This window comes from Silurus aristotelis (genome assembly GCF_946808225.1).
Source record: "Silurus aristotelis genome assembly, chromosome: 4".
NCBI classification, from domain to species: domain Eukaryota; kingdom Metazoa; phylum Chordata; class Actinopteri; order Siluriformes; family Siluridae; genus Silurus; species Silurus aristotelis.
The window spans coordinates 30051167-30066972 of record NC_139577.1 but is presented as its reverse complement, the minus strand read 5'-3'; the positions used below and the strand labels follow the sequence as shown (position 1 = coordinate 30066972).

At 35.1% G+C, this 15806-nt stretch overlaps 1 protein-coding gene across 1 annotated transcript in view; it reads left to right on the top strand.

Annotated features, from left to right (window-relative positions):
* LOC310724573 (uncharacterized protein) overlaps positions 1-15806 on the top strand; it is a 34430-nt gene that overhangs the window by 9224 nt on the left and 9400 nt on the right. Inside the window, exons 11-12 of the mRNA XM_083538807.1 lie at positions 5207-5395; positions 5534-5612. Coding sequence (XP_083394933.1) covers positions 5207-5395; positions 5534-5580 — 236 coding nt within the window. The 3' untranslated portion in view covers positions 5581-5612. The remainder of the gene's footprint in view (positions 1-5206; positions 5396-5533; positions 5613-15806) is intronic.

Below are 15806 nucleotides of genomic sequence, written 5' to 3'. Positions count from 1 at the left end.
AGCTTAAAAATGGGAATAGCAGTCATACAAATATAAAGGCTTTTGTAGATCTCTTGAGGTACTAAGTGCAGCATTTATCTACAGTAATAATATAGTAATATAAAGTAATAGTCATGTTATTGAATGACCTGGTTTTTGAAAACAGATGATGAGATGATGATTAATGGTTTGGGGTGTTTGAGTGAGAGATGAATAATGGGTCATGTGACAGATCAGGTGAAAATCAAGTTTTTTCCCAAATGAATTTAACAGCTCTGGATAAGGTCGCAAAATGTGTTGACTTTAAGTATTTGAGTATTTCAGATGCACAAAACACTTTGGTGTGTTTCTAAAGATTGCTGTGGAAAATGACACAATTTGCTGTTACTGTGGAGAAACCAAAGTAAAGGAAGCTCAGATCTTACAGCAATGAGTGTAACAAAGGAACTATAAAACAAAAGAATATAATAATGATCTGTATCCTAACCTGCTGCTATTCAGTGTTAACAAATCATATAATATATTATTATTATTATTATTATTATTATTATTATTATTATTATTATTATTTTTGTTATTGTTATTATTATTAATAAGATGCTATATAATATACTATGTGGATAAAAAGTTTGTGGACAATTCAAATGTGCTTTTTGAACATCCAATTCCACATTTAGTTCTCATCTGCTGTTATTTTAACCTCCACTCTTCTGGGAACATGTTCTAATAATTCTGGATGTGTGCTTGTGTAGATTTATGCTCATTCAGCCACTGGGATGTTAGTAAAGTCATTTACTGTGGAAACAATGAAGAGCCCTGGGGTTTCTATTCATCCCAAAGGGTTGAAGTCAAAGCTCTATAACACGCCACTAAAGATCTTTTACACCCACCAATGTAAAGCACATCTTCATCTTCGTGCACAGGTGCAGTGCCGTGGTAGAGTAGATTTGGGTCTTCTAGTTCAATGGGTTTATCAGTTTTTGACCATACCCCATTCTGTTATTCTTCTGACAACCACTGGGTGGCTCCAGAAACCACTTCAGAGGCAAAAAATCTATTCAGTTGAAGGATTCTGTCAAACTTAAAACCAAAATTCTACAACTTCAGGGGAATTTTGTCTGTATGTAGCCATACATCACAAATTATATAAAACACTTTGATGAGTTTTATAGAAATTAAAATCAGTGGTGAGACTATTTTTTTCAGCAATTTAGCTACATTTACATTTATATCTATTATTCACTGACACTGTTATGATCCTTTTTTTTAGTTCCCTTTAACATTTAAGGTAAAACAAGTTGCAATAAATGAATCATTGTACTCTTTTTTCTCATGTTTCCTCTATTCAGGAGAATTTGTACTTGTTACATACACTGTAAGCAAAGTCAAATTCTATCTTCATATATCCCAGCGAAGTTAGGAAGCTTGGGTCAGACATGATACAGGGTTAAGGGACTTGCTCAAGGGCCTAACAGTGGCAGCTTGCTGATAGTGCATTTACATTTACATTAATGGCATTTTCCACACAAAAGTGGAAAAAAGGTACTGAGGTTTAAAAAACTTTCCTTTCAAACAGTAACCTAGAGCTTTAACCACTGAGCTACTACTGCCCCTCATACCATCAGAAGATTCCAGAAATAATAATGCTTACCTCAGATGGTTACAAAGCACTGACACTGGAACCTTCTTCCATAAACATTAAATTAACATAAAATCATTTAAGAAAATGTCACATTCTAAAGCATAGCACACTATTTTTAACATGTCTATGTGAAGCTTTTACTCTAGCATATTGTTTGCAGAAATAATGATAATTTAGAATAAGTATGTATAGTATGTATACTAAGTATGTAGCATAAGTGTTAGAGAGGGGGGTAACCTAGTGGTTAGGGCATGGGACTTGGACTTGGACTGGCTAGCAACCTGACCCAGTAAAATTCAAAGGGCTTCACTTTTTTTACATTCCAAAATGGATTCCAAAATGAAAAATTTAAATTTTCTCAAAATTCTACAAACAAAACCCCATAATGACAACATAAAAAAAGTTTATTTGAAATCTTTACATATGTATTAGAAATAAATGAAATGTACAGAAGTTTTCACAGCCTTTACCATGACACTGAAAATTGAGCTCAGGTGCATCCTGTTTCCACTGATCATTCTTGAGATGTTTCTACAACTTGACTGGAGTCCACCTGTGGTAAATTCAGTTGACTGGACATGATTTGTAAAGGCTCAGACCTGTCTATATATCTAGTTAACAGTGCATGTCAAAGCACAAGCCAAGCCATGAAGTCTAAGGAATTGTCTGTAGACCTCCGAGACAGGATTGTATTGAGGCACAGATCTGGGGAAGGGTACAGAAAAATTTCTGCAGAATTGTAGGTCCCAATGAGCACAGTGGCCAAAATCGTCTGTTATTGGAAGAAGTTTGAAACCAACAAGACTCATCCTTGAGCGGAGCCGCCCGGCCAAACTGAGCGATCGGGGAAGAAGGGCCTTAATCGGGGAGGAGACCAAGAACCCGCTCGTCACTCTTAAAGAGCTCCAGTGTTTCTTTGTAGAGAGAAAAGAACCTTCCAGAAGAACAATTATCTTTTCAGCACTCCACTATTTAGGCCTGTATAGTAGAGTGACCAGATCGAAGCCACTCCTTATTAAAAGACACATGACATCCTGCCTGGAATTTCCCAAAAGGCACTTGAAGGACTCTCAGACCATGAAAAACAAAATGTTCTGGTCTGAATGCCACGTCATGTCTGGAGGAAACCAGGACCACCTGGGCAATACCATCCCTACAGTGAAGCATGGTGGTGGCAGCAGCATGCTTTAGGGATGTTTTTCAGTGGCAGGAACTGGGAGACCAGAGAGGGAAGGATGAATGCAGCAATGTACAGAGACATCCTTATAAAAACCTGCTCCAGAGCGCTCTGGAGCAGGTTTTTTATAAGGATGTCTCTGTACATTGCACTATATATATATATATATATATATATATATATATATATATATATATATATATATATATATATATATATATATATATATATATATAGACATATCCTGCAACAGGACAATGGCCCTAGAAAGATCTGAAAATGGCTGTGCACCGATGGCCAACTTTGTGTAATGATAGCACTTTTTGATACCTATTTTGCATGACAAGGATACTGTTTTTATCTTTATTTAAATATAATAATAACAATAATTGCAGATACTCCTTTCAATAACTTAACGCTTTTACTCCAATTTACTCTCAATCACCGTTAAACACCTGCAGGTCTTTCTGAGACCGTCAGGAGGACCAAGAGAAATTATTAGCCATGTTAAGGCTAATAACGGTTATTTCAGCTCTTTGGTCTCATGTCTGTGAATTAGAGTGTGATCTTTTAGTGAAAAGTGAGATGAAAAGAGAGAAAAGCATTGACTGCACTTAGCCCACAAGTGAATAACGCTGATGTGCTTGAGCTGAGTCATGACTCAAATGCTGCATTTTTTCATATTGTCCCTGGTAATAACCAGGTGTCTCTGTTTTCCCACCAAGACCAGCTGCATCTCCTGCACAAGCCCTGCAGGTTTCACTGTGCTCACTAATCAGAGTTCATTGTGTTTCACTGATGGAATTAACAATTATAGTGGAAGTGACTCAGTAGTCGTGGAGCAGTAAATAGAGGGGGGCTGTTTAGATGGAATGCTGACTAATGGTTTTCTCTGGTGTTTTCTGGAAATTGGTGAGTCAATGTTGGATAAATTGATTAAGTTTATTGTGTTATATTTTGTATATTTTGTTATATTTTGAGACGGAGAGTGGGTGTGTAATTGTAGGTGTATTTTTTTCCTGCTTTTGTTACATTAGGAAAAACGTACATTTACTTAAAAAATAAGATAAAATAAAAAAAAACCTTTATATCAACACATTAACAAATAAATTATATATGATGAGGGAAAAAATAAATGTTTTATGTGAAGGAAAATTCTAGAAAATGAAAGATAGGTAGCAAAACGGACAGTGAAAAGAAAAATTTGCAATTATATCTGTAGTAGACGTCATTGTTTTTGCCTATGACTCATATTTGGATTTTAGCTGGATGTAGGTTAAAAAAAAGAAAAGATTTTGTGACAATCTCCAGGACAGGATAAGAAGAATCTACATGCAGTTTAATGAAAATCCAAACACGTTACAAACAGTATACAGTCGAGGTCACAAGCATGAAAGTTAGATACCAACAATGGCAATTCACAAAGCAAACACAGTCCAGTAACACGAAAAACAAAGAGATTAGTCAAGAAACAGGAGAAAAAGTTGATACACATTAGGTCAAAACTCTTGACCTAGAGGTGATCAGAACTTTGGTGAGAGCTCCCTCTGGTGGAGCGGAGGGGGAACCACAATGGGGGCTGTGCTACATACTGTATATACATTAATTTTATTAATATTATTACTATTTTGCCAAAGTGGTTGGTCAGTGGATAAGATGTAGAAATTGTCCCAGCTGTATAACTGAGATAACTGCGAGTTGCTCTGGATAAGGTTGTCTGAAATAATACAAAAATAAATGAAATTAACAAATACATATTCTATGTCAACTAGAAAGTTATTTGAACAGTACAATTCAAAACTTTCACACATTTAGCAAACATAGCAGAGATATAATCCAAAGGCAATTTTGATATTCAGGTGATATGTCAGCCATGTTAACTAGGGCAAGAGGAAAATAAATTAAAACCTGCATGAGATGAAAAAAAAAAAAACAAAGGGTAATCAAGATTCAATGCCTTTAGTATAGACTTGTTTTTAAACACAGAACATATACTTTGTAGTGGAAGTGTGACAAAAAAGGATATAAATACTTTGAGTGTGTAATTGAGTCCAGGTGTAGGTGATCAGTAATCAGGGGAATGTTAGAGGGTCTGTGGTGACAGGTTGCTGGAGTCCTTGACGGCCATGTTGTATTGTGGTGTGGAAAGTTGGATGCCATTTCTGGTGTTGACATTAGAATATTGAATTTGATCATAAAGAGAATGCTGGTGAGATGTGATTGACACCACAATACCAGATTGAAAAAAAACAAAACAGTCACAGACCCCTAGTTTGATTTAATGCTTTAGGTAATCCAGCTCCTGTAGCCAATTCCATCTTAAAAACTTATACTTTGCTTCATAATTTACAATACAGTTTACATAAGTTTACTTTTCCATCATACTAAATGCATATTATCCTCTGCAGCCCTACCTGAAGCTGATCAGCAAGTGAAGGAAAGCCCAGCTGAAACTCAAACTTCTGAAGCTCCTGCTGAAAAGCCAGCTGAGCCAAAAATCGTGGATGAAACCGATGGAGATCCAGCAGCCTCCACCAAGACCTCTGTGGAGACTTTGAATGACGTGCTTAATGAGAACAACAACAACAACAATGCAGGTACAGTAAGTGAAAATATCCAGTTTAGAGAAAGGTCCAGAATGTTTTATGGTTTTATAATGGTTTATGGATGTTGTCATGTAGATGCATTTTGTATGTAAAGTTATACTGTAGCACTCTTTGCTTTCCCTCCAACAGAGCGCAGTGTCCATGCCCTGTTCTTTGAGATTGGCCTTAATGACTAGCTTTAGGATGGGTCGAAGCGGAAGATGTAATCGTGAGTTCTACATCAACACACACATGGATCATAATTGATTATTTTTTAACTGACCAACACTGTCAAATACAAGTATGTGGTCTATTTATTTATAATAAGCTTGCAGGTGTATGTAAATATTTTGGATCTGAGACAATTAAAAAGTTGGGAAATGGTAGTTCAATGGTGAAGCTGTTGGACTTCTGATCAGAAGGTTTAGAGTCTAAATGCCAGGAACACAAAACTATCACTGTTCGGCACTTGAACAAGACCCTTAACCTTGCCTATGTTCACAAATTAGATTCACATTAATGGCATTTGCCAGATGCCTTTATCCAGAGTGACTGGACACAATGCAGCCAAATATACCAACACTCCATTATCATGATGGATTGGAACCACAGTAATGGTATATTATACAGTGAGGGTAACTTAGTGGTTAAGGCATTGGTTTTTGGAGCCAAGGGCCATGAGTTTAAATCCCAACCCCGCCTGGGCCCCTGAGCAAGGCCCTTAATCCATAGCTGCTCAGCTGTATGGATGAGATAAATGTAAGTCACTCTGGACAAGGGCATTTGCCAAATTATATAAATGTAAATGTTTTATAGGTTAAGCCTATAATTTATAATTTGGTTACTCTTTGCTACCAGATGAATACAATACTGGATGACATGCATATAATCTTTCTTACCAACCTAATTCTATTCTAATACCATGTCCTGAAGTGCTTTATTCAACTTTATTCTCTTATAGACAGCATCACCATATCAATAATTACACTGTAGTTTTAACTGTAGAATATCATATTTAAAACAACTGGAAGTACAGTTTAATCTTTTGTCATAAAAAAATCTTTATACCTTCTGTAAATTCAGACTGTCAGTACTGTGCTATGACACAATGTGCATAGCATGGATTTTCCAACGTTGTGTTCCAAAAATTGCATGGAATATCCTATGGTTATGAGTCAGAGGAACAGAGCATGACGACCCTTGAGTTGTAATTGTGACTAATAAGAGCCAACTGATATGTGGAGTTAATAAAATTATTTTAACATAATATAGTTATAAGGTATTAAGTCCAATGAAATACAAAAGGCATTTTTATCTGTGGAAATTGTGATATCTTATAGTGTCCTGATGAGAGGATAATCTCACATTGTAGTGTTTTTGCTTTCATCTTTGCTTCATACTGTATTTTAATATAGAAACTAATTCTAGATAAAAACCTGTGCAGGAGTTAATAGTGTATTTGTAGTCAGGTTAGAGTGAATGGCTTAATGATTCAAATTAAAATAGTCATTTTTGTTATATTTGCAATAAAGTCTTCAGCCCAAAAAGGTATAAATTGGGTCAGGTAAATTTAATAGCAATATATGTTAAGACTCATAAAAATATAAGCATTTAAAGGTTTTGAAATCTTCTTTCTATTATTTTTACCTAGTACAATATAAAAGATTTTAAATATTTCTTATAAAATTGGACAAAACTTGACTGAATACCTGAAATTAAGAACATCACACTGTCATCAGGCAGGCAGGCCTAGGCCAGTTGACATGTCTACAGGACCTTGCGGCGAGGCTTCTCTCTGTCAGAGTGCTACATGACAACATGTTAGCAGCTCACCTGTGCAGGGACAGTTAGAGGCCTTAGTAGTTCCACATCTGTCTTCACTTCCTTGTGGAATTCACACAGCTTTATGCTGCTGATGAGAGAGCTGTATGTGTATGTATATATATATATATATATATATATATATATATATATATATATATATATATATATATATATATATATATATATATATATATACAGTATATATATATACACACTATCAATAAGCCCTTACATTTAATAAATGCAAGAGCTAAATCTGGCAAATAGTGAATTTAAAAGCAATGCAAAAACAAAACAGAAAATAAATAAATTAATAACTGTATGTACAAAAAAACTTTAGCAAATGCACATTTGATTTGCATTAATAGTAGAACTGCTATCAGAGTGGTTGTTATTTAAGTAAAACAGGAGGTGTATTCTTTTATAGGGAAATATATCACAGTGGGACTACTGTTACCATCCAAAAGTGCAATATTTCTCTTATAGCAACACAAGTGTTTTATTCCTCTTATTTCTCTTTTATATCTAGCACTTAGTGAAATATATATATATATATATATATATATATATATATATATATATATATATATATATATATATATATATATATATATATATATATATATATTTTAATACATTATAACTGCTATAAACAGTAAGTCTTTTTATGGCAAATTTTTTCTCTTTTTATGGCTAATGAGGAAGAAAACATAGCTTGTCAAATAAATCATACAGAAATAAATGTTCTTTATATAAATATAAAAATACACATCTCCCTACACATCACATAACTTCATAATATCACTGAGTGAAGGTCAGTAAGATTATCAGAATCACTTTTATTACCAAGTATCATGGTTGCAATTGCCATTGTGAGCTGGTGTTCTACATTTTTTTTTAATCAATATTGAAAGATAAAGACAACGACTCTACAATTTGTACAGTGTATGTAAAAGTGAGGCAGTGCAAAATATATTTTCCAAATAAGTCCAAAAGTGCTCATTATCTGCCATACCTATTGCTGTGTAAGCTGTTATAGTAAAAATGATAACGTATTCGAACAAGTGTATTAAAATAAGGATTTGGAATATTCTAAATAATCTTGATTTTGTTATAATGTGTGTTCGCTAAAACTGACTAGTTACCAAATAACTATTCAACCACACTGTACTGTTACTAAGACCATTAACATTCTTTGCAAACTTCTGTAAGAATGTGTGTATTTGCCATTTTGATATACCAACATGCAAAGCCTATTAATTATCCATTTATGACTACTCATCACTCAGCGTAAGTAAGTCAAGCTATCCACACCATTGGTGTATTGATGAACAGCCATTTTCATTTTCAGTAGATGAAACAGAATCTGGGTAATACTACCAGCCCAAGTGGAGTAAAGGGGTCAAGTGTTGGCTATAGGTCAGGCTTTGTAAGGAACACACTTATTGCTTTCATCTGTCAACCATGTTAGTTAGAGTCTGACCCCACACCACACCAGACATGGCTGCTAATGCCTCCTTTGGCGCCATTCCTAAGAAAGCATGGCTCAAGTTTGCCTCTTGGTTGGTGTGCCTGTGCGGGGAATGGGTTTGTGTGCATCCATGTGTGCTTTAACGTATAAGCGCACGGAAACATACTTCTGTATGTTTGTTCATGAAAGCAAAACGCTGTTGTACTTATGAACATAGCACTTTTGGGGGCTAGTTTTAGTAGAATGATTGTATTAAACTGATTAATCTATTAATTTGATTTGTTAAAGTTTTGAAAGTTATTATTATATATATTTTTTTAATTTAACACAAAGTGCATCATGCCTGTTTGATGCATTACTTTATCACAGTTATTTGTAATCCCATATATAGAGTGGCATGTAACATATCTCATTTTATACCAGCTCGTATACTATCACCTCTCACAGTGAAATCTAACACACACACACACACACACACACACACACACACACACACACACACACACACACACACAGGTTATTTCATGCTGAGCACACACAGACGTGTATATATACCTTTAGCACAGGCATTATTGCCTTGGTGTTGCATTTCAGTTTTGCCCCCAAAAGTGCCATGTTCTTTAGTGATTGGTAGAGAAAGGTTGGATAGAGAAATGGTTAATATGAGCATGTAATAGCTTACATAATGTATCTCTACTTTTACTGAAGAACATAATTTGTGTATTTCCTCCACCACTGCATTAACTCCAACACTGAGACTCCATAAAACAGAATTCACACCTGATGGTTTCATAAGATTCCATTGAAAGGCAGAAAGGTTCACCCAATTTTTATTTAAATCGTGAAAAAGAGCTGAGAATGTGGAAGGGAAAGTGTAAAACCACACCATGGAAAGACAAAAGAGTGAGTGTTCTAAGGAAGCACAAATTCTAAAAGAAACCTATCACTTATCCCACCTGGTTTAGTTGCTAAATTACTGGCTGAAGATGATCTCAGCAGAAGTGACCAGCGATAATGACAACCCTTTAATTGGGCAATGTTAGTGCCCAATTATCTTCCAGGAAATGGGTATGCTTTCATATGCTTTTAAATTATTGTCAGTTGAATCATTTCCCCGTCTCTAAGGGGGGATAAGTGGACTTTTTGTAAGCGTTTTAAATAATAGGCTGTATTTGCACACCCAGACGCCATTCTCCTGCTGGTCAAAGATACAAAACATTCAATTAGAAAGCTGCATTTTATTTTATTGTCAAACAGCAGTTGGTTAATACTTAAATTAACACTTGGAGTAAAACATTTTCATGTTTTCCTCCACAGCAGCATGCTTTGTGATTATCTGTTATGTATGTTAAAAGTTTAGCAAAATGATTGGTAATACTTTGTTTTGCTCAGTGCCCTGTAGGTGTTAGTGTCTCTCTGTGTTGGTAGCACACCTGGATTTATCTCTTAACCTCCTTAGCAGGTTTTTTTTGTGGGTTTAAAACAGGTGTGTTAAGTGAACAGCATTGAGAAACACTGCTCTAGCAGGACCAGGTTTGGGAAACTGGCTTAAGTGTACATATAAATCACTTAGTTAAAGCTTAAAGCATTTATATTAACATGCAGTTTGATAACTAGAACTACTATCTTTTTAGACAAGTTCAGGGCCATTGCCATGGAAACGCGTCCAGCTGTTGTCTGAGCACTGCAGGATTTATGGCTGCAGTCTGCCACTGGCTCAGACCTGATGGGAATTACCCTGTGTGCTCGAGTGGGGAGATAATAAATGTGTGTCTGTGTGTAGCAGAGGGTGTATAAGTGTGCTTGTGCTTTCTTGGTTTGATGTGGTAATGGGCCCTTATCTGTATCACCTGGCCACCTGTAGCCCTGCTTGAAGAGTTGTTTAAGAGCTCCACCCCAGAGCTGGAGCAGGTGGTGTGTGTCTGCTTTTCCGACATAAGCCGAGCCAAAGGCTTTCCAACAGAGCTAGCCAGTCCAAAGTTTAAGTCTGTGAACTACTCTCTATGAATATAAAACAAGATAACATTGTGTGTAGACCCAAAGCCTAAAAGTTGTTGTAAAAGAACAGCATTCAATTCAATTCATTTTAGTTGTATAGCGCTTTTAACAATTGACATTGTCTCAAAGTAGCTTTACACAGATAATGTGGTAAGAAAGAATAAATAAGATTGGTCTTTATAAGTGTGAGTTTGTCCCTAATACAGCTGTGGCAAGGAAACACTCCCTGAGATGGCATAAGGAAGAGACCTTGAGAGGAACCAGACTCACGACGGGAACCCATCCTCATATGGGTCGCACCGAATGTTCATTTATTACAGCTAAATGATGTTGAGGTGTGCAGTGATGATCAAATGCAAACTGTAGTCCTGAGTCAGTGTTGCAGACTGTTGATAAAACAGTAGGGTATGTACTGCTTACAATCTAACCAGCTTTTGTCTGATTATTTCATTTAGCTTGTTTCACCGTCTTGCATTTCAAATGCAAGCTTTATTTATAAATTCAGTTGAATACTTGTTAGCTTCTGTGGAAGTAAATGATGCACTCAAGGTAAACAGCGAGTCTTTGTGTTCTTGATGTTGCCGTCATATCACGCTGGATAAGCCTTTGGATCTGGACTACAGAGAAAAGTATCATTATAGTTAACCCTTATTTACTAAAACCATGCAACTAATACACATGCCTGTGGGTTTGTTTTGGTAGGATATTTATGCAGCTTTTTTGTCTCGCCAGCATGGCAGCGAATGTAATATAAACGACACTGTGCTGTAATAGACTGAGCATGAAAAAATCTACTGTATTATCTGCGGTGCAGGCCAAATTTAATCAGGATTTCTATTCACAATATGTCTCTAATATATAGTGCAATAAAGAGCAACAAAAAAATAACAGCAAAAACCTCTAAACTGTGTTATGTGCTATATGATGAATTGTACATTTCTTTCTTACCTTGTGATCCATTTCATTCCAGAGCAGTTCAATTGTATTTAGGTGCAATGACTGGGCAGGCCATTCCATGATAGATAACACTTTAGCTGACTGCTTGCTCTCTAAATAATACTAACAGAGCTAGAATGTATGCTCGGAGATTGTCTTGTATGGTGAAGTCGGTTCCAATTAGCTGCAGTCCAGATGGAATTGCATGGTGTTGAAGTATAGAATGGTAGCAATGTTGGTTCAGTATTCCTTTCACCTGGAACAAGTCACAAAAACTCCCTGCTCCAAAACAACCCCAAACCTCCATGTTTGACTGAGGGGTGATGCAGTCTGCTAATATCTTCTCTCCTGTTCTCCATCTTACACAAGTTCTTCTGTTCAAGCCAAGAATGTCAAATTTGGACATGTCTCTCAAAAACCATAAGACTGGGAGACAGGCATAGCATTTATAATTATTTGAACTATTAAACATTATATTTATGATATAAATAATTATTTTTAAACAGTTTGAGTTTCCATTTTTTTATTTCAACGCTAAATGTGTTTTTTTTGGAGAATCAGCAAATCTAATTAACCCTGCCATAAAGATTTACAGTTTAGTACCACCGCGGTGGAATCAGTGGCGTTACTTCTCATTTTCTGTGCTGTAAGAATTTTAACAGACTAGAAACTAACTTCAGTGTCAGCAAGTCTAATTTTATATTGTTGCCAATAAAGGAGAAACCAATAATAAAGGTTTGATATGGTTTTACAAATCAGATTGTCCAAGTGATAAGTTCAGAAAATGACTGTGTATAAATAGTTCTATTTATGATTTTGTATTTATTACTGTCATTGTGTTATTATATGCGATTTGTTTTCTTTTTGGTGACAACAAAACTGTTAAAATCATACAATTTAATCAGCCATTCAAAATACCTCATAGACCATACTGGTCTTTTCATTTCAAACTCGTCTGCATCCATCCACGCTTTGAGTGTAACACTACAGCGTGAGTATATGCGTCCACATGGGTCAGTTTGCTTTGATATTCGTTTGGCAGCACACAGAAGGATGACATCCCAAAAGCACGCGAGTCAGGTACAGCCTGTCCCACACGTTTCATTCGCCAAGCGTCCACCTGCTCTCGTAATTTCCCTATAAAGCTTCACACCTTCTTTCTTTGCCACTATTTTTGCAGTCCAGACGTGTGGTTTTGGAGTTATGGGATAGGATCTTGTGTAGATCTGCTGGCTCGTATTTCTTAGTAGTTGGGGGGCAGAAAATACAGAGACTTTTTTCATACCTGCTGTCGTTTCTGTAGCTGCAGGCTGCAGTACTTGTGTATTGAGAGTCACGTCTAAGAGACGGTTCGTCTGTCATCATTGTATATCAGTGAAATCCACCTAAACTTATCACGTGTTAGATTTTATTAACTTTATTAACTTTAATTTATTAACCAGTATCACTAAACAGGATCAACAAATCAATAAAGATAGCGCTTTCTTTTTCTAATTTTCGCTATATCTCTCCATCTTTCTCCTTCTTTGTAGGTAACGTTAAAAAGAATGAATGTAAGGAAGTTCTTGGCTATTATAAATGTTTATATTAAAAAAAAAAAAGTGAACGATCACACTATGTGAACTATTGGAGAATGCTGGAGCTATACTGGAAGTATATAATATAATGTTATTATACCATATGATATGATATATAGTGTTATACTGTATATGTTATATACAGTACATAATAAAAATGTAACCACAAATTTATCCTCATATTCTGATATGTAAATTATTTCTACAATACAATTACAATAAATTCTAAGAAAAAAAAAAAGGCCTGACTGTTGCTACATTTACTCCAATTGCCAATTATTGTATCCCAAATACAACTTCTTTGTTTGTACCCTTTAACTCGTGCTAGTTGTATCCAAATATATAACCCACCCACCCATCAGTCAGTACTGTTAAACACATCCAGAACCTTTATACAGAGTCATTGGTATGTGTTGCTAGTATACAGTTTGGCTTCGTCTGACTGCATGTTCATCATCTTTCTTCTCCCAGCTGTCCTCTTCTCTTGAGCTTTTTATACCTACCCTTTTGCTGGCCATTCTAAAAATGTGTTTTTAAAAAGGCTAAACTTGTAAGGACTCAAGAAGCTCTTTTACAATTGAGGCACTTAAGTGAGGTGATAATTAGTCCACAGCAAATGAGTATACGGTGTTCAACTTCCGGTATGTGTGCCAGAGAGGTGAATGTCCTGCTTTTAGTCATGACTCTTTGCATCCCTTTTTGTTTATTCATATTTTTTGCTTCATATTTTTAGACCACCTCCATTCACTGGCTTGTGGGGACCTGAGCTGCATTATTACGTTTGCTGTAGAAGTGAAAAAAATTTCTGTTGGGCCAAATAATTTTTGAAAGTTTATGTATATAGTTCTCATGCTTGTTTCCACTGATGATCTGAATCTTATTAACAACCACTTTTTCATATTCTACTCATACTATAGTACTTGATTTACAACAAAATAATGAAGATTTGATTATCAATTATATGAACTTACCTAATATTTTAATATATCTGTTTATTAAATGTGTTATGTTTGGTCAAGATTTTATTAGTGGAGATCTTTACTAATGTCGTATCAGTACTTTTCATGATCTACAAAGAAGAAAGATCTAAAAACGTTTTATGAGCTTGCTCTCAAATGCAAACTGACAGTAACACATTCTCAGTCACCACCATCTGGATTCTTGTGTTTGAACTTAAAATAAAAAAAATAAAACTGAAATCCTGTCTGTACACAGTTACAGGTGATTATGAAGTCCTTTATTAGCTGAATGAGTGTGTATGTATGTGTGTGAAATTATTTTCAAGCAGAACAGTTCATTTGTATTACACAGTGTGTACTGCAAAGATAATGTAGGAGGTCTTTATCTATCCACTGACATATTTAAGCAAGGTACATCTGCTTCCTGCTGGACCTCATGACCTGCCATCAGGCACTTGTGTCAAAGGTCAAATGTCAGGCAGTCCTAATTAGAGGAAACAGACTGACCGTACGAGAGATGCATCGTAATTCTCAGAGTTGGTTATCACATTCCAGTAGACAAAACTGAGCAAGTCTCTACAGACTCCAAAGTTCCTCAAGTTCTAAGTACATGAAGCAGGAATAGTACATTATTTACTACACACTTACTGAAACCATTTTAATACAGCATTCCAAATATTTCAAATGGAAATGCATCTACATATAGTCATATATGTACATATACATAGTATACATATATACATGTATAAACATTAGGGGTGTAATGGTAAACGTATTTGTATTTCAGTACAGGGCTTTCAGTTCGGTGCACATGTGTGCAGATGTTCAATCCTTTTTACGTTGAGAACATAGTAAATATCTGAGTTCCCTCACAAACTTAAGTTGTGGGGCCACAACTTTGTTAAATCTCTGCCTCACACTTTGAGCGCAGTGTCAAGGTTTTGTTTTGTTTTTCAAATAAAAAATTTATTAAAAAAACATACACAATAATGCCAGAGGTATGAAAAAGGAATGAAAGAAGAATGGAAGGAATGAATACATTTCTCTTTAAAAGTATGAAAAATAAGTATGCTGAAATAAGTAGAACGTATTCTTTAGAAAAGTAAATATTAAATGTAAAACACACACACATTTATATACATATATCTGTATTACCCAAATGGTGTGTAACAAATGTAAACCATCAAAATTTTCCATTTAATTAATTTTATGAAAAAAAATTTCTTTGTGCTAATTAAATCGATTACTACATTTATAATATTATAAAATATTATAAAAAAAAATATTTTAGATTTGATTTCACCAACAGGCATTTGATTTAAATTTGTTTTTGAAAATGTAAACTGTTGTTTACAAATGTTAATAATAATTACCTGCGTTAATATAAAAAAAAAATTATTTTGCATTTCTTCCCGTTAACTGTACCGAAATTGAACAGAACCTTTACTTATAAACCGAGGTACGTTCTGAACCGTGAATTTTGTGTACCGTTACACCTCTCATATAGATGTATACATACAGTACAGACCAAAAGTTTGGACACACCTTCTCATATAAAGAGTTTTCTTTATTTTCATGACTATGAAATTTGTAGATTCACACTGAAGGCATCAAAACTATGAATTAACACATGTGGAATTATATATGGAATTATATAC